This window comes from Anomaloglossus baeobatrachus, chromosome 4 (genome assembly GCF_048569485.1).
Source record: "Anomaloglossus baeobatrachus isolate aAnoBae1 chromosome 4, aAnoBae1.hap1, whole genome shotgun sequence".
NCBI classification, from domain to species: domain Eukaryota; kingdom Metazoa; phylum Chordata; class Amphibia; order Anura; family Aromobatidae; genus Anomaloglossus; species Anomaloglossus baeobatrachus.
In genome coordinates, this window is record NC_134356.1 from 467,959,110 (window position 1) to 467,979,554 (window position 20,445).

The 20,445-nt window shown below is 41.2% G+C and overlaps 1 protein-coding gene across 2 annotated transcripts in view; it reads left to right on the top strand.

Moving 5' to 3' along the window:
* The window catches only part of APBA2 (amyloid beta precursor protein binding family A member 2), a 596,113-nt gene that overhangs the window by 262,428 nt on the left and 313,240 nt on the right, over positions 1-20,445 (top strand). For both annotated transcript variants that reach the window (XM_075345685.1, XM_075345686.1), the window contains exon 3: positions 17,559-18,547. In XM_075345685.1, the coding sequence (XP_075201800.1) occupies positions 17,597-18,547 (951 nt within the window). In that variant the 5' untranslated portion in view covers positions 17,559-17,596. The remainder of the gene's footprint in view (positions 1-17,558; positions 18,548-20,445) is intronic.

Here is a 20,445-nt window from a genome sequence, read left to right on the forward strand (position 1 = left end):
TGTGACAGCTGTCCCCACAGTCCTAGAAGATGAAGAGCGCGCGGATGCACTGGAAGGGGCAGGCCGTGGATGGTTCTCTCCGCTAGGCCGCATTGCAGCACAGTGAGCTTCCCACCGGGACTTATGATATTTATTCATGTGACGATTCATGGAAGAAGTTGTCAAACTGCTGAGGTTTTGACCTCTACTAAGAGAACCATGACAAATTTTACAGATCACATAATTTGGGCGATCTTTTTCTATGTCAAAAAAGGACCAGGCTAGGCAAGGCATAGAGGCCATGCGACCTGTTGATCCACCCCGAATAATGCTCAGAGGCAGAGTGGTGGCTGAGGATGCAGTTGTAGACGTGCTACCAGTGCTCCGACTCTGTCCAGGAAGGCGCAAGGTAACTTCGTCGTCGGTTGCATCCTCCTCCACCGCCTCTGTTGACCTCCTCGAGTGCCTGACTGGGGGTTGACAGTAGGTGGGATCTAGAACTTCATCATCAATTGTTGTGTTTGCACTCCCCTCCCCCTCAGACCGAGCCTCTTCTTGCCCTGACCGAATATTTAAGTTGTCATCCCAATCGGGTATCTGCGTCTCATCTTCATCAGTATGTTCCTCATTGTCTATAACCACAGGTGTTACAGTTTGTGACAAAGGGTCAACATTATGCTCAGAAACTTGGTCCTCACGGCCTGAATCAGAGTCACAAAGGTTCTGGGCATCACTGCAGACCATTTCCTGTTCTGTACTCACTGTAGCTTGGGAGCAGACCTCTGATTCCCAGGCTATAGTGTGACTGAACAGCTCTGCAGACTCAGCCATCTCAGTTCCACCATACTGTGCAGGGCTGATGGAGACTTCAGAGCTGGGAGAAATGAAGTGTGATTGGGATGACAACTCAGAGGACTGGTGTTTTTTGGATGCGGTACTTGAAGTGGCTGAGAGGGCACTAGTTGGACCACTTGAGATCCATTCAAGCATTTTCCTTTTTTGCCCATCATCTACCTTTCTTCCTGTTGTTCGTGTCCGTAAAAAAGGGAGCACATCGGATTGTCCACGGTAAGTAGTAGACATCTTACTTTTGCTGGTAGATGGTCTATCTTCAGCAGATGATAATGGAGCTTTGCCACCTTCCCCACAGACAAAACCTTTTTTGCCTTTTCCACCACGCCTCTTCCCCTTTCCACCAGCATCTGTCATTTTGCCACTCATGTTGATTGCGACAAGATTGTGGACTGAAAATGTGGTAGTAAAAATTGAGAGGTGGTGTAGATTTCAGCGGTGGTCTAGCTTTATTAACAGCAGAATAATAAAGAATAAATATCCCTGACAATGCAACTACGGCCCTTAAACTGGCAGCAAAAATTGCTAGTATAATGGCTTAGTTATGAGTTGGAGTGTGCAACGCAGGCAGATGCGCTCTGCAAATGTCTTTGCACTAGTGGGACTATAGCAAAGTCCAATAGCCACAGATAGGATGCCACTAGGTACACTGAGTGTTTGCTAGTATAATGGCTTAGTTATGAGTTGGAGTGTGCAATGCAGGCAGATGCGCTCTGCAAATGTCTTTGCACTAGTAGGACTATAGCAAAGTCCAATAGCCACAGATAGGATGCCACTAGGTACACTGAGTGTTTGCTAGTATAATGGCTTAGTTATGAGTTGGAGTGTGCAATGCAGGCAGATGCGCTCTGCAAATGTCTTTGCACTAGTGGGACTATAGCAAAGTCCAATAGCCACAGATAGGATGCCACTAGGTACACTGAGTGTTTGCTAGTATAATGGCTTAGTTATATGAGTTGGAGTGTGCAACGCAGGCAGATGCGCTCTGCAAATGTCTTTGCACTAGTGGGACTATAGCAAAGTCCAATAGCCACAGATAGGATGCCACTAGGTACACTGAGTGTTTGCTAGTATAATGGCTTAGTTATATGAGTTGGAGTGTGCAACGCAGGCAGATGCGCTCTGCAAATGTCTTTGCACTAGTGGGACTATAGCAAAGTCCAATAGCCACAGATAGGATGCCACTAGGTACACTGAGTGTTTGCTAGTATAATGGCTTAGTTATGAGTTGGAGTGTGCAATGCAGGCAGATGCGCTCTGCAAATGTCTTTGCACTAGTGGGACTATAGCAAAGTCCAATAGCCACGTATAGGATGCCACTAGGTACACTGAGTGTTTGCTAGTATAATGGCTTAGTTATATGAGTTGGAGTGTGCAACGCAGGCAGATGCGCTCTGCAAATGTCTTTGCACTAGTGGGACTATAGCAAAGTCCAATAGCCACGTATAGGATGCCACTAGGTACACTGAGTGTTTGCTAGTATAATGGCTTAGTTATGAGTTGGAGTGTGCAATGCAGGCAGATGCGCTCTGCAAATGTCTTTGCACTAGTGGGACTATAGCAAAGTCCAATAGCCACAGATAGGATGCCACTAGGTACACTGAGTGTTTGCTAGTATAATGGTTTAGTTATATGAGTTGGAGTGTGCAACGCAGGCAGATGCGCTCTGCAAATGTCTTTGCACTAGTGGGACTATAGCAAAGTCCAATAGCCACAGATAGGATGCCACTAGGTACACTGAGTGTTTGCTAGTATAATGGCTTAGTTATGAGTTGGAGTGTGCAACGCAGGCAGATGCGCTCTGCAAATGTCTTTGCACTAGTGGGACTATAGCAAAGTCCAATAGCCACGTATAGGATGCCACTAGGTACACTGAGTGTTTGCTAGTATAATGGCTTAGTTATATGAGTTGGAGTGTGCAACGCAGGCAGATGCGCTCTGCAAATGTCTTTGCACTAGTGGGACTATAGCAAAGTCCAATAGCCACAGATAGGATGCCACTAGGTACACTGAGTGTTTGCTAGTATAATGGCTTAGTTATATGAGTTGGAGTGTGCAACGCAGGCAGATGCGCTCTGCAAATGTCTTTGCACTAGTGGGACTATAGCAAAGTCCAATAGCCACAGATAGGATGCCACTAGGTACACTGAGTGTTTGCTAGTATAATGGCTTAGTTATATGAGTTGGAGTGTGCAACGCAGGCAGATGCGCTCTGCAAATGTCTTTGCACTAGTGGGACTATAGCAAAGTCCAATAGCCACAGATAGGATGCCACTAGGTACACTGAGTGTTTGCTAGTATAATGGCTTAGTTATGAGTTGGAGTGTGCAATGCAGGCAGATGCGCTCTGCAAATGTCTTTGCACTAGTGGGACTATAGCAAAGTCCAATAGCCACAGATAGGATGCCACTAGGTACACTGAGTGTTTGCTAGTATAATGGCTTAGTTATATGAGTTGGAGTGTGCAACGCAGGCAGATGCGCTCTGCAAATGTCTTTGCACTAGTGGGACTATAGCAAAGTCCAATAGCCACGTATAGGATGCCACTAGGTACACTGAGTGTTTGCTAGTATAATGGCTTAGTTATATGAGTTGGAGTGTGCAACGCAGGCAGATGCGCTCTGCAAATGTCTTTGCACTAGTGGGACTATAGCAAAGTCCAATAGCCACAGATAGGATGCCACTAGGTACACTGAGTGTTTGCTAGTATAATGGCTTAGTTATGAGTTGGAGTGTGCAATGCAGGCAGATGCGCTCTGCAAATGTCTTTGCACTAGTGGGACTATAGCAAAGTCCAATAGCCACGTATAGGATGCCACTAGGTACACTGAGTGTTTGCTAGTATAATGGCTTAGTTATAATGAGTTGGAGTATGCAGAGGACACGAGGGTACAGTGCCAGGATTTTGGGGCTCTGGGTAGAGGAATGGAAGCCTGCCTTTCTATCCCTCCTAATAGGGAAATGCAGGGAGGAAATCCCTGACCTTGGCTACACAGACGCTGGCGCTGTTTTCAGGACCTGTCACCTTAACTCTGACCCTGCCGGTTTGAGCCCTTAAAAGGACTGCTATAAAGTGCTCTCCCTAAGCTGTCTAACGCTGTGTATGCAGCGCATACAGCTGTATCGGCGATAGGACTCAGGAGGACGGAGCTGCGACAGTGATGTCTGACACCAAAGACGCAGAAGGCAGATAATGGCGTCCTGGAGGAAAATGTCCGGTTTTATAATGCAGGGACATGTGACATGGACATCCTATCACACATGCCGTTGCTTCTCTGGCTCAAAGTCCACTTAGCTGTGTGTGTGTCTGGGATTGGCTGACATGCTGGCCCGCCCCACAAGACGCGCGCGCTTAGGGAAGGAAGACAAGAAAAAAAAAAAAAAAAATGGCGATCGCCATTATAGAAACAGCAGTGATCTGAAGGCGCTGTTCACGCACACTATACACTGAAATGTCATAATAGTGTGATTCACAGAGTGACTTACACTATTACAGCAGAAACCAAGCTAGGATTTAGCTGGTTTTTTGCTGCTAGAACCGTTCTCGAACGTTTCTAGAACTATCGAGCTTTTGCAAAAAGCTCGAGTTCTAGTTCGATCTAGAACAGGCCCCAAAATCACTCGAGCCTAGAACTGGAGAACCACGAACCACGAACCGCGCTCAACTCTAGTCAGCAGGTGTTTGCTATGTAAGCTGAACAATACTGCAAGGGTTAACACAAAGTTCAGGGATACCTATCTTGTCATAGTCCAATCTGTTGTTTATTTGCTATGTTTTTTTCAAACAGCAGGACCCCTATGATTGCTTAGATTACAAAGTCACAGTCATGGCAGTCCAGCATGCCTCCTCCTGTGATTGACACCCCACTGACCATGTGCAATCTCTATTGAGAGACTGGTGTGGGTAGGAGGCTCTCAATGCTGCTACATGACAAAACCTAAAAAATGTTTGATTGTGTCAGAATGGCTGCACCCAGTAATCTAAGTTATACATCATTGGATTCAGGATCTCTTTGCATACATCATGCTGCTCTGAGATGAGGTAGCAAAAACAGATTCCCTTTAAAATACTAAAACACTACTGAAAAAATGCTATAGGCAGAGGTTCAATTGAGAACAATGAAATGCAATACATCACATAATATATATTATTACGTTCTTTTTTTTTTTGCCATTTACTACCCAGTGATCTCTAGTTATTTTCTGTCCATTGAAAAGAAAATATGTATTGGGTTTTTACATCATTGTTTTATTGGTGTTTTTAAGAGGAATCTTGAAATCACAAGGTCTATAAATAACAAGGACTGCAATGTTAAAAACGCAATTAAAAAGCACAATAAGGTCTCATTCAAAGGTTTCACATGTAAAAATAATAATTGACCAATTTTAATCAGTATTCTAGATCAGTTTCATCAGTGTTTGGTCACTTTGTCAGTTTTTACCATCAGTTTCACCAGCGATTTTCTTGTATGCAAAATAAGAAAAAAGAAAAATCCACTACCCATTGCAGTTATAATGGACATAACTGCATAATTCTCTTGTACTCATTTACTTGTATGTAAGATTTAAATCAGTGACTTTGATAAAAAATGGACGTCTCTGTGATTTGCTTGTGGACACATGGCCCCAAAACAGACAAGTAAATAGCATCATAGACTATAATGGGTACGGGTTTCTACTAGAAAAATATTGGATAGTACAATTATATAAAAAATCTACTTAGGAATGCGGCATAAAACGTGTTCAATTTATAGAAAGCTCCAAAAACACAGAAAAATTCCAGAATAAAAACATGTAAAAATACTGCAATTTTTATGTAATTTTTAATTGTGCATCTTTAGTTAAAAGTAAAACAAATATCAAAATGAAACTGGTATTATGAAAGCTGAGCTCTTTAAAAAATATACGCAGCAGATATTGAGCCGTCTATGGTCACCTTATTGTTATCTCAGATTGATATTATTTTCCAAAACTTTTACATCATGTAGATTCAATGACTATGGTGTGCAATTATAATTATTTACATCTTTAATTTAGTGATAAAAGCTCTGACCCTTACAGGGATTGGCCACTTTATTATTTTTGTATCAGATGTGTTCAAGACATGATTTTCTGTATCTTACTAATATATACAGTTAGGTCCAGAAATATCTGGACAGTGTCAGAGTTTTTGATTTGGCCTCTACATGTCATTATTTTTTATTTAAAATGAAACAACTTAAATACAATTGAAGTGGAGACTTTCAGGTTTAATTAAACGGGTTGAACAAAAATATCCTGCAGGAATTTGCAAGTTCTAAGTGAAAATTAACTCTGATTGATCCTCCTGTAGCTCTAATATCGGAGCCTGATTTCTTAATTCCTATTGCTCACTTTGGACTAACCTTACCTATAGCCTGTCTAATGATTTTACCTCTAACTCTGTCTTCCTTGGTTTTGATCTTGGATAGCTGTCATGGGTATATCACGCTTGACAGACAGTCCTGTAGTTTCTAGATGTAGAAGGCTGAAGCATTTGGCTACACAAGCTGCTCTCTGACTTTCCCTTTTTTCCTGATTGGGGTTTATCCCTTCGTCTTTAGGACCGTGTGGATTTCCTCATCTTTTCAGTTGTTAGTGTTTAGCACTCCCTTTTCCCCTTTTCTTTCTTTAAATACCCTCATTATCTCTTACTCTGTGCTGGTGATAGCTCTGATACCCTTAACAAGTCTTCAGTCAAGCAGTCGGCTTGTATTCATCTGGAGAAACTTTGTCGGTGTTGCAGTTCCTCTCCTTGAGTCATCTGGAGATACGATTATTCGTTTACTTCTCCTTGTGTGTATTCCCTGTGTTCACTTTAGAGCTTATCGGGGGTTACTAAGTCCTCATCCCATCCATTCCTTACCTAGTGCTTATTTCAGGCTTAGCCAGGGTCAGACATCTGGCTCGGCGCCTAGGTGCGGAACCTATCTAGGGTGGTGAGGGAAGCCAGGGGTCAGCGTTAGGTTTGGTCAACGATCACCATCTCCCCGTTACCTAGACACAGGATTTCCTTTCCCTTTTGCCGTTTGCTTAGTACTTCCCCATACCTAGCGTGACACTACCTCTTTTCATCCCTATCAACTGATTTTGTCCTATATTTGCTTTTTGACGGTTTGAACCCAGCTTTATGACCATCCTCTATCAGGTTGCTTCACTGGCAGGCAGCTACTCTGTGAAATCAACTCAGGGAACCCTGAAGTAAGTACAGATCCCTGTATACATTTAAAGTGTTAAGGCCAGGTTTCCTGTGGCACCTATTAAGCAGAGTGGCACACACAAGGTGTGTCTGGGAAAGCCCTATTAAGAACTGACAGTTTTCCAACTACCGTTCACCCTTTTATACTGTAGGTCCTCTTTAAGTAAAATTGATGTGTGCTTCATTCATCCACAGCAATCTTGTTGAGTATGAAGTAGACTAAAAGCAGTGTTTTTCACACGTTTGTAAAAAAAGTTTAGATAATTTTGATATATAAGGTACAATCACGGTGACTATGATGTTCCACCACTTTTCCACTCTCATTTTTATGCTTCAAAAAGTGGCACAGAACCTTCATAAGAATGTGATCAGATGTGCAGAAGTAACCTTAACAGGAATAATTCCTTTTAAAGGGGTTGTTCAAAATATGGACAACAACCTTCTCAATCACTATGTTTACTCTCATTAAAGTAATAACACTTATACTCACTTCTGGTGCTGGAGCCGTTTCAGTGGAGTCAGCTCTCGCTCTGCTGGAGTTAACATGACATTGTTATTTCAATCAGCGCTGGCATCACTTTTCCCACCTTAGGATGAATTAAATATCATCAGGAAGTCAAAACTGCAGCTGGCAACTCACTTCCTATTGATGTTTTATACGTCTGAAAGTGGAGAGAGTGAAACCAATGCTGATAGAGCACAGGGCTACGGAGACATAACAAAATCACATGAATCCCTGGAGAATGATTGCTGACACCACTAAAACAGCACCCCATACCTGACTTGAGTATAAGAATTGTTATTTTAACAGGGGAAAGTGCGATGATTGAGAAGTGGTTGCTTGAGTAGTGGACATTCCCTTTTAAATTCACTTCGTGTTTCCAGCCTAAATATGTAATTCCATCTAACCAAGCATAAGGCAGATAAGCCATAACTGAGACTGTTTTAGTATATGAGCTAGCACATGAAAACCATAATGTTTATTCCTATTGCAAGATGGCTGCGGGATATGTCATTGAGGAGAGAAATGTGTCACAGAGGTGGTTATCCTCTGTGATGTAAGCCTGGAAGAAAACTCCAGTACATTAAGTATAGGGTGTCACAAGGGTCGAGCAGTCAGAGAGATGGGTGGGACAGGCTGCTCACATATCTCCACCCTAGCGGGGTATGGTGGACATAAGAAAGTCCAGGTGAAATCATTATTTGTCTGTGTGTGTGGAGGTAAGAAAACCTCCTGTGTGAAGTCTCCATGATTGCACTTGTGTAATGGTCTAATACTGAAGTGTTATTTTCAGAACTGTGTATCCTGTTTTCCTGCCAAGAAAGGCCATTTATTTTCCTTGTGTGTGACTTGCTTTATGGAGTTTTAATAAAGCAGCCTGGACGTCATGTTTAACGTTGCCTCCAGTGTCTACTTCACATGCCTCCGAGTGAGCCATATCGCTACACTGTATAGAGAAAAATAGATTTATACATTCATATAAACATGGATGAGATCATTCTATGGTAAATTCTAAAATTGGCTTTGCTCCAGGGCATAACATTATTTTTATATGACACAAGTAAAGAGGATATTAATCAATGAACAGTAATTGACCATTGAGTAATCGAGAAATTTTCATAGGTTTTACATAGCCAAGCGCGAAGAGCATTATTCAGTTCAGAAAGATATTGAGTTCAGAAATTCTTTTGCTTATGGATCTTTCACCACGCTAGTTTTACTAGAAGAATACAGCAGATTCCTTAAAGTGTAACTAACTGCATCTTCAAAAACTGTTTCACAAGTCATAGAGACATGCTATAAGATTTAATTGATGGGAGACTAGGTGCTGAGAACCCCACTGATTGCTAAGGAAAGTCTTTGGAGTCTATCTTGAGAATTAGAGGTGAGCAGGGCTCGGCTGAGTGCTTCTGCCCTTTAATTTGAACAATTGTTAGGAATCTTAGCACCTAAGCCCCCACCAGTTAAAACTTCTGACGATGTCTATATTACATGTCAAAAGTTTTCTGAAAGTGCAACTGCTCTTAAGAAACCTGAGAAGGTTTTCACAATGGCTTTCAATAGAATCTTACAATACTGCTCTACAAATTACTTCTATGAACAGACGTCTTAAAGCATTTCCACCTCTGTACAATGGTTTACACTGAAACGCTTTAAAAAATGTGTACACATTTATAAGAAGGACATTGCATTAACATACAAAATAATAGATTGCTGTATTCTTTTCCATTCTTTTAAAATCTTAAAGGAAATCTGTCACCTAGCTCTGAGCCCTACATTATGCTACTCTCAGATTACATAGAAAAAAGCAATAAAGAAGTGGGATAGCTGGAGAGGTAGGATACTTGTCTAAGAATTTGTAGGTTTATGCATTATATTACTTGTCTTAGCTAAGAAAATGGAGTTGTATAAAATATTTCTCCTGTGCAAATGAGAAAAAAAATTACATTACTTTAACATGATCTATACGCGCAACCAGCTCTGTCCTCACCTATTTTACCATCACCCATTCCCTGTAGACTGTGAGCCCTCGCGGGCAGGGTCCTCTCTCCTCCTATACCAGTCTGTTTTGTACTGTTAATGATTGTTGTACGTATACCCTCTCTCACTTGTAAAGCGCCATGGAATAAATGGCGCTATAATAATAATAATAATAATAATAATAATCTATACCAAATAGTTGAGAAGAAGATTGCAAGTAATCAGCATACTGAGCAGTAAGAAGCCATTAATATGTCATGAAATGCCATTACTCACACTTTAGATACTGGTGGTTACCTAAAGATACTGTATATTCTGTCTTAGTACTCAGGCTTAACCAAGAGAAAGGATTAATAAACCAAATTACTGAGCTTACTGGTTTTATAATAGAAATAGCAGGTTACTATTGCATAATGTTTGTAAATATATATACTAAGCCATGCAAACGTTTGGGTACCCCTGGTCAAAATTACTGTTATTGTGAACAGTTAAGCAAGTTGAAGATGAAAGGATCTCTAAAAGGCATAACGTTAAAGATGACACATTTCTTTTGTACTTTAGGAAAAAAAATATTTTCCTCTATTACATTTTAAAAATTACAAAAAGGAAAATGGGTTAATGCAAATGTTTGGACATCCTTGGAGATTTGTGTGCAGAGATAACTTTGACCAAGGTTTCAGACCTTAATTAACCTGTTAGGGTTATAGCTTGTTCACTATCATCGTTAGGAAAGGCCAATTGATGCAACTTTCACAGATTTATAAAAAAAAAACTGCTTTCTCTAACTTGTGCTAAAAAAACAGCAGCCATGGGTTCTTCTAAGCAGCTGCCTAGCACTCTGAAAATTAAAATAGTGGTCCACAAATCAGGAGAAGACTATAAGAAGATAGCAAAGCGTTTTCAAGTTGCTATTTCCTCAGTTTTAAATATAGTTAAAAAATGGCAGCTAAGAGGAACATTGGAGGACAAGATAAGGTCTGAAAGAGCAAGCAAACTTACTCGTAGAGCTGCTCGTGGATTGCTAGAGAGGCAAATCAGAACCCTTGCTTGACTGCAAAAGACCTTCAGGAAGATTTAGCAGACTTTGGAATTATGGTACATTGTTCTACTGTTCTGTAATGCCTGATAGGAGCCACAGACTCAGACTGGCTGTAAGGGGAATCTAGTGAAAAGCCGCTAACAAAGCAGGACCCCAAGAACTCTGCAACCCTTTAACCCCTGTACAGGGATTTGGAATTACACAGAGCCTCAGAGATCACTACCTGTGGTAGACTGTAGTCCGTGGTCGTCAGGCAGGGTCAAAATCCAGGAGATGCAAAACAGGAACAGAATTGGCAGGCAAGGGTGTAGTAAGGAGACAAAGAAGGGGTCAAATCCGGAACTGGCAGCAAGGTACAAAAACGACAGGCAGGAGGGTAGTCAAACACAAGCAAGGTCAGCGCACAGGAATCACAATACAAACAGCACATGAGCCAGGAGAACAGAACTATCACTGGCAGTGATCATGTGACAGGAGAGGGAATAAGAAGGGTGTGGTGTCTTCCCATAGGCTGCAGGTGAATGTTGGCCACTTCAGCCGGGAGACACACACCACCTACAGTCAGCCAGTGGTACTGCAGGTTCCAGGGAAACCCAGCCTAGTGGATGAACGGAGCCTGTGCTCCGCAGAGCCACGGGCACGACTCCTCTCCCATCACCACCACTATCCATTGTGGGAACATGGCGTCGTCTGGCGATCGGAGCAGAAGTCGCAGGAGCAGACTCCGGTGGGGACGTGACACTGTGCTCCGCAGAACCACGTGCAACGACTCCTCTCCCATCAACCAGCACTATCCATGGTGGGAACATGGCGTCGTCTGGCGATCGGAGCAGAAGTCGCAGGAGCGGACTCCGATGGGGACGTGACATATTCAAAGCCACCCGCACAAATATGGCCTTCATAGAAGAGTAATCAGAATAAACCCTCTCCTGTGTCCTTACCATAAAATTTAGTGTCAGAAGTATGCAAAAGAAGATCTAAACAATTGTGATGCACTTTGGAAACAAGTCCTGTGGACCGATGAGGTTAAAATAGAACTCTTTGGTCACAACGATCAAAGGTATGTGTGGAGAAAAGAGGGAACAGAATTTCAGGAAAAGAATATCTTGCCAACCATTAAGCATAGGGGTGACTCAATCGTGCTTCAGGGTTGTATTGCAGCCAATGGCATGGGGAACATTTTACGGGTTGAGGAAAGAATGGATTCCATGAAATTTCAACAAATTCTTGATCTAAACATAACACCATCTGTATTGTAAAGGGGTCATTGTAAACCCCTCAGCTTGCGCCTTTTGAGTAAGTGTATTGTGGATTCTGACGTGTTTAGGATCATTATCCAGTTGCAGAAGCCATCCTCTTGTCAACTTCATCTTTTTTAAAGCAAAATGTCTGAGAGTTGCTCGTAGGATTACTAGACACGCAAATCAGAACCCCTGCTTGACTGCAAAAGATCATCAGCTAGTTTATTTTGCCTAAAATACAAAGGAAATGTGACATCTTTAACGTTATTCCTTTTACAAATCATTTAATCTTCAACTTGCTTAACTATTCACATTAACAGTAATTTTGACCAAGGGTGCCCAAACTTTTGCATACCACTGTAAGTAAATGTCCATTCTGAGATTGTTCTGCTACATCCTTTTCTGACAGGCTTGCAGTTCTTGCTTTTGGTTTAAATAAATTACAGCATAAGGGTTTTCAATGAAAATTAATAACATTTAGTTTGATCAGTTACTTGGGTGATTGAAGGAAGTAATTGATCGATCAGTAATTGTATTATATGTGTTTTTTACAGAGATTTTATAGTCTATTAATAACATCTACATATGAGCATTATATAGCTTCTATCGTGTAATCGGCAAAGTGAATCGTTAAGCTGCATAAAGGGTTCTCTTACTAATGGTGTGTTTCATTAGGAAATGTCCTTGTGTCACCTTGACTATTGAAATGTCTTTGCTTGCCGAGGTCTTTAAAAGCCGCATATAGTGAGAAATCCACAATTGTTAGCTTTTACCGTATGAGTTTCATTTTGTTTATATTTGAAATTTTTGTATCTTCTGTAAAATGAATTAACGTGGCTAATGCTAAAACTCATTGAATAAGGAGGTTAGTGACCTGTGTAGTTTGCAGCACCAAGGGAAACCAGTTTTGTAATTACCTCTTTCTCTTTTTGTTGACGATACATATTTATAGATGGCGTTTTATTGACATTTTGATATGAAATTTCTATGAAATTATTAGTTTAACACGTTTTGGTTTTCGTACATTCCAATTTCTATAATGGAAAATGATCGTAAAAATTTGGAACAAGACTATTTAATTTTCTGTGATGCCCCCATGATCTTACTATTATTCGATAACCCTGTTAGTATGTGCCCATGCTAGCTTTTTTGTTGCAGAAATCTGCACCTTGTGACAGAAAAACACACCAAAAAAGTATACGATTTGAGGGCATTTTATGGTGCGTTTTTGTGCCTTGTGTTTTTTGGGTAAAATAATTGGCTGGACAGGCTGAAAAACGCAGGATAGAAATACACCAACAATTGACTTGTTGCTACTTTTTTCTACACCCAAAACTGCATGGAAAATAGCAAGGTGCGCACAGCTCTTCAGTATTCTCATTGACTTTGCTGGCGTAAGGATCGACATACCAATTTGGGCCACAGACTATACCAAAAACCGCAGCGAGTGCACAAGGCTTTAGGCCATGTGTGCACTCAGTAATTTTGTTTCTTCAGTAAAAATCGCACCCTCTGGCAGAAAAACGCACCTTTGGCCAAAAAACGCATCAAAAAAAGCATTCGTTTTTGCCATGTTTCGGTGCGTTTTTTGGTTACATACGTTTTTTCACCATATTCAAAGGAAAAACGCAGGTCAAAAACGCAGAAAGAATTGACATGCTGCTTTTTTCTGCAACCAAAACTGTGAGGAAAAAAGAAGCAACACGCGCACAGCCTTTCTGAATTGTCATACACTTTGCTGGGGAAGGAAATGCAGTTTAAAGCAATGAACTGCACCGAAAGCAGCACCAAAAACGCATCAAAATCTGCACCATGCTCATAGGGCCTTAGGCCTTGTTCGCACGTACCTGCTGAATATTCAGCAGCGATTTGACAGCACATGTGCGCTTCAAATCGCTGCAGAAACACTGCATAATGGATGTAGTTTTTCTGTAGAAAAAAAGCCGATTTCATGCGCTATGGCTGCTGCCCACACCATAGACAGAGTGGGAGCTGCATCCAAAGCACACAAATTAATTGACATGCTGCTTTTATGAACGCATGGATTTGGGTCAAAATTTTAGCACCTAAATCGCTGCGTTCAAAAAAACAACGTGCGCACGTCTCATGCACAATCTACATAGATTGTGCAGGGGACGCAGGACGCATGCATTTACACTGCAGTGCTATACGCAGCGTAAATGCATGTCAGTACGCAACGTGCGCATGAGCCCTTATGGTGTTTTCTTAAGATGATATTTACCCAGAACCTACAAAAGCTTTACTGAACCCTGTGATGATCTGAATTGAATTGATTCTGGTTAATTTTTAGTGTCTTTGGGATTTTGTTGCTTTTTTTCCTTTAAAAGCAGCATGCTGTAGGTATGAATTTTATATGCTATGATTCCCATAATCTTCTCTATAGGGTTAGAAAAAAAAGCAAGAGGAAAACACATTGCAAGAGTATAAATGTTAGGAGAACACTATGAAAAAAATTCAAATTCCTGTCGTACTTTTACAAGTGCTTAAAAATGCTAAAAAATTGCTTGTGTGATTGAGCCCTCAGGGTGTTTCAGAGTGATGCTTCCACGCAAATAGTTGTTTTTGCTTTTTATGCCCAATTTGACAACAGATGGTTTCAAATTAAGGCGTTAGAAATAGATATATATTTTAGATGTCTGATATTAAACGTAAGTTAGAAACAATTTGTGATTCTTCACGTATGAAGAAATGTGTCCATCCTTACCTAATTATCCGAGTATCAAGGAAATGCTCCATTTTTGCATTATAAACAACAGCTGTGTGCTGCAATTGCAAGTCTATACAAATGCATGCAGTTGCTTAAATGACGGTATTACTGATTGATGTCACATGAAATTATTTTCGTCACTTTTGTTTCTATGCTGAGTGATTTAGAAATGAAAGTGTACAAAGCAAACAATGTAAAGTTGTGCTAATGTAATACTTTTTTATGTTTAGGACATAATGTAAAATGCTGGAATAATTAGAGCGTTCCCAAAACTTGGATTGATCTTTTATTTCATAAGATGATTCCAAAAGTTTCTTGTTTGGTATGGATTTTATGATTAAAGGGGGCTTTATACGGTACGACATCGCTAATGCGAACTCGTTGGGGTCACGGAATTGGTGACGCACATCCGGCCGCATTAGCGATGCCGTTGCGTGTGACACCTATGAGCGATTTTGCATCGTTGCAAAAACGTGCAAAATCGCTAATCGGTGACATGGGGCTCCATTCTCAAAAATCGTTACTGCAGCAGTAACGAGGTTGTTCCTCGTTCCTGCGGCAGCACACATCGCTCCGTGTGACGCCGCAGGAACGAGGAAGCTCTCCTTACCTGCCCCCGACCACAATGCGGAAGGAAGGAGATGGGCGGGATGTTCGTCCCGCTCATCTCCGCCCCTCCGCTTCTATTGGGCGGTGGTTCAGTGACGCAGCTGTGACATTGCTGTGACACTGAACGAACCGCCCCCTTAGAAAGGAGGCGGTTTGCCGGTCACAGCGACGTCGCCGGGCAGGTAAGTATGTGTGACATGTCTGGGTGATGTTGTGCGGCACGGGCAGCGATTTGCCCGTGTCACACAACAGATGGGGGCGGGTACCCACGCTAGCGATATCGGTACCGATATCGCAGCGTGTAAAGTAGCCTTAAGGCAGTCCCTTAATACAAATTACACTTAGCCCGATAATCCATCAGCCTGTAGCCATATGAGAATTGTTTTTGTGGGATTAGTTGAGTTTTTAATGGCACACCTTTGGTGTATATACAGTCTATGCAAACATTTGTTTTTTTGTAGTGAAATTAGCAGAAAAGAAGTAATTCTGTAATTGTGAGGGTTTTGTTTTACAGCATTCATTGTGTGGTATGAATTTATGGCTGTCCTTATTCTCTAAGTCAATACAATTAAGAGGATTTCACATATACTGTATATTGGTTTTGTTGTCTGATCACCGAGCTTGTTGACAAACTGCAGCTTATACTGATCGGTGGGAGATTTTATGCAGCAGCAGGGGAGGAGGATACCCTGAAAGCGGCTTTCCAGTCAGCCTAGATTGAGGAGAGACTGAGCTTATCTCATTAATACATTTGTGTAATGGTAATACAGCACTGCAGATCATGGTGGGAGGTGCTCGGATAGGGTACAACCCCATAAGTAGAGAACAAAATAGGAATACAGCTCTCAGGATAGCAAATGGTATTTTGGCTTTATTTGGCATCTGTGTACATGTGTGATGTTTTGGTCACACCACCCTTCCCAATCGTACTCTGAAAACTGAAAAAAAGTGGTTATCACAACATGAATGTGACAATATAAATATCACAAGAGAATAGACAATGTAAACAAAAAGAGACAAGCAATAAATAAAATATCAGAGTAGACAGCAACGAAAAAATAACAAGGACCTTTAGGGACATAAAAAAATGGAGCAGATGATTTAATACAAACTCATCTTAGATACAAAGCACAATAAGACGGTATAGTGTTGTGAATATTAGGAAAAGGAAAATATGAGACAGATAATACTTAGGACTTGTATACAAAAGGCATACAGTACTTATTACAAGTGACAGAGAGTACCACCGGAAGACCATAGGGGTTACTAGATGTATATAGGTGTACATTCATTTGGATCATTTCGAGCAAGAATGAGTGGGGCAACAGTCTTAGTTAGATCAATAATATTACAGGTGAAAATTGATGTTAAAGGCCTCAAAGAGCGGTGAGACAAGGGACTTACCAAGTTGTGGGGAGCCATGTGGGTAGAACTGTAGCAGAGCTATGGAGGTTCATGGAGGCTCATGTCTCTATAGGCAGGTTTGCTGTGTCTGCAGTGGCTGGAGGGGTTTAAAAAGCCTGATTTGATGAGCGTCACTACCATGGATGGGGTGGAAGTGACGTGGCATGGTCTGCAGTGTGATGGAGGAGTGTGCACGTCCCTTCCTGTGACAAATACATTTGTGCATGAGCTGTTTTACTATCTTGCTTGGCTCATATTTTTACAAAATATTATACAGCTATCTTGACATGGATTTTTAAAGCAAGTTCACCAGTCTCATCAGGAGTAAGACATCTATTTAACTGGGGCTAAATGTTTAAAGGGAATCGAATCTTGTCAGTAGGATCAACCTTCCTAAGCCATCCATATGGGCTTGAGGGCCATAGAAAGAGGAATACATGAATACTTTTATATCTGCGATCTGATGTCTTATTTCAGAGTTAGTCACATTTTTCTTAATATGTAGACATAAATTCCATAAGAATCTGTCTCTAGAGCTTATTTTAAATGAAAGGGGCTGTTACCAGTGTGAGACATGTAATGTTTGACAGTCTAATCTACATGTCTCACACTGATACCACACCCTTTCATCTAAAATAAGTTCTGGAGGTAGATTGGCATGGAGATCAGTGTCCATCCCATAGATCTGAATGGCTCATTTACATATTACAGTAAACATGGTTTACTCTGAAATAACACATCAAATCACAGATATCAAGGTATCATTTTATTCAAGTTTCTGTCCTACTTGCCCATATAGATGGCTTTGGATGGTTGATCCTGCTGACAGATTCCCTTTGATACACCTACAGACTATAGTACATTAACTAAATAAAAACGTTGTTTATAAATGTTTAAAATAAAAATGAAATGAACTTTAAAACCAGAATAGAGTTCAATTGTACATGTAGTTTAGTGATATGTGCATTCTGGGAATCCTAATTCTTTTTATCTTATATCTTTCACAGAATCTTTTGTGAAATGATGGTCATATGAAATACTCAGTATGGCAAACAGGAAACGTCAAAGTACCAGGGCTAGCATGCTGGATCAAAGACCAAGATCCTGCCCTTCTTCCCCTCAAGTCTTAAGTCGAGAAAAAGAGGACTCCATATATGAGGAAACCGTAGTACATGAATACACAAACACACAATTACATAGTAGACACTCTACAAGCAATCAAGAGGAACAAGACTGTAATGACAATAGTGGGGATGGGGACTCAAGTTCTGATTATGTGAATAACACTTCTGATGAGGAGTATGATGAAGGTCTTCCAGATGAAGAGGAAGGCATCACTTATTATATACGTTATTGTCCTGAAGATGACAGCTACCTTGAAGGCATGGATTGCAATGGAGAGGAGTATATCCACACTGAAGAACACCACTTAGATACAGATGAATGTGTTGAAGCAGTGGAAGATGAATGGACAGAATCGAAACTACAGCAACAAGAATGTATTGAAGAAGATGGGGGGCAAGAGAATCAGATGCAAATTTTAGAGGAGGATAATTCTTCCTCTTTGGAAGTTCAAGACCAGGAGGAAACAGCGCAATATAGTGAGAATGAAGAAGTGTATCAGGATTACTATCCTGTAGAGGCTAATGGCAATTCTCTTCCACAATCCCCATTTCATAAAAGAAAAACCGATGGCAATGTTGAGGATCAGGAGGAAGATATTGACCAAATAGTAGCAGAAATCAAAATGAGTATGAGTATGAGCAGTATCAACAGTACAACAGACATGAGTCCCGAGCATGGAGGAACAGAAAATGTGCCAAAAGACCATAAGGAAATTAGCCAGAAAACAGATGCCAGCCAATCTGTAAACAGACACGAAGACCGACCAAAATCTTTGAATATTCCTTCAGCTTCCAAGCATAATGATATACAAAGAGGTTATAAAACAAAAGTTCGCACTCCAGAAGAAAGACAGAAGTGGTCCCAAGAGCAGGTGAGTTTTATTTTCTTTAAATATGTTTTACAAAATCCGATGCCTTGTTCATTTTCAACTGTTTTTAACCATCTTTTCTGCAGTTACTTTTACAGTAACAGTTATGTTACCCTTATATGGAAGCCCTGGAACAAAAAAAAACCAAAAACGAATTATAAACATTTTTTCGTTATTTATTTATTTTATTGTTTATTAAGCTTTGTGGAATAACATAGTAACTAGTATTCAAAAGGAAGGTAGTAAGGAACACTTTTCATTTTGCTCCTAGTAATTGTTAGGGTATGTGCCCACAATGAGTGTAAAGGGGGCTTTACACGCTGCGACATCGCTAACGATATATCGTCGGGGTCACGGTATTTGTGACGCACATCCGGCGTCGTTAGCGACGTCGCAGCATGTGACAGGCTGGAGCGACCTAAAACGATCACAAAAAAGACAAAAATCGTTTGTTTTGGAGAGGTCGTTTAATAACAACAAATCGTTGTCAGGTAAGTAGCGATGTTGTTTCTCGTTCCTGCGGTGTCACACATCGCTATCTGTGACACCGCAGGAGCGACGAACATCTCCTTACCTGCATCCACCGGCAATGAGAAAGGAAAGAGGTGGGTGGGATGTTTGGCCTCCTCATCTCCGCCCCTCCGCTTCTATTGGCCGTCCGCTTAGTGACGCCGCAGTGACATCGCTATGACGCCGAACGCACCTCCCCCTTAAAGGAGGGATTGTTCAGCGGTCACAGCGACGTCGCTGACCAGGTATGTGCATGTGACACTGCCATAGCGATAATGTTCGCTACGGCAACGATCACCAAATATCGCACGGATGACGGGGCGGGTGCTATTGCGCTCGACATCGCTAGCAAACGCTAGCAATGACGCAGCATGTAAAGCGGCTTTTACTCCTGTTTTTGCTGCTGCATCAAGCACACAGTTCTATAGTACAAGCAAAATGGATGGGATTTATAAAAATATCATGTACACTGTGCTTCTTTATATGCTGCGTAATATAGTAGGTAGTAGGTTCACTAGTGGGAGAAGGTCCTCATTTAAAAATGTACTTTATTAGACATGCATTAAAAAGTCACATATTAAGAAGGTAGTGATCAGAGAGGACTGCGTATGTCGATGTAGGATACTTGAAAGGGATGGCACACAGGTGGTTCAGGGAAAAAAAATATTATGCACTGGTATTGCTGACCCTGAAGTGACCCTATTGGTCACTAAAGAATTATAATGTAAACTGACCCAGATTTTTTTTTTATATTTATGTCTATTTTGCTCTATGTGAAATTTTTGTTTCTTAAATTGTCCATTGGTACTTTTTTGAGATCACATTGTGTTATGTAGGGTCATTCAGGTATCTAAGAGGGACAGACTATGTTGAGCGGGGGCGCAATATTGCGTTTTATACTAGGGTGCCAACGTTTGCGGGAAGGCAGGGCATATTCTCAATGTCATTTTAGGGTTACTTCAGGGTCACCAGTACCAGTGTATATGGTAATTTTTTCCTTCCCTGGACCACCCTTTGAAATCCCTTTAAAGTATCTTACATCTAGATACAGAATGCTTTTTGATCTCTACCTTTGAATACTTATAAGTGACTTTTTTCATGCATATCTGATAAACTATAGTTTTTAAATGAGGACTTTTTTCCCACTAGTTAACAAATTTTTGATTAGTCTTCTATATGCTTCTTCTTGAGTAATAACTGCTTAGACTGGAGTCACACTTGTGAGGCACTCTCATGAGTTTTGCAACGCATCGCATCACCCAGTCGCACACTCTCCTGACAGGAGCGGGTCGGCAGCATGTATTTCTATGCAGCTGCACGCTCGTGTCGGGAGAGCGTCGGGTCGTGCCGGGGGATGCGATGCGAGACCTGCAGTGCATTTTTCCAATCTG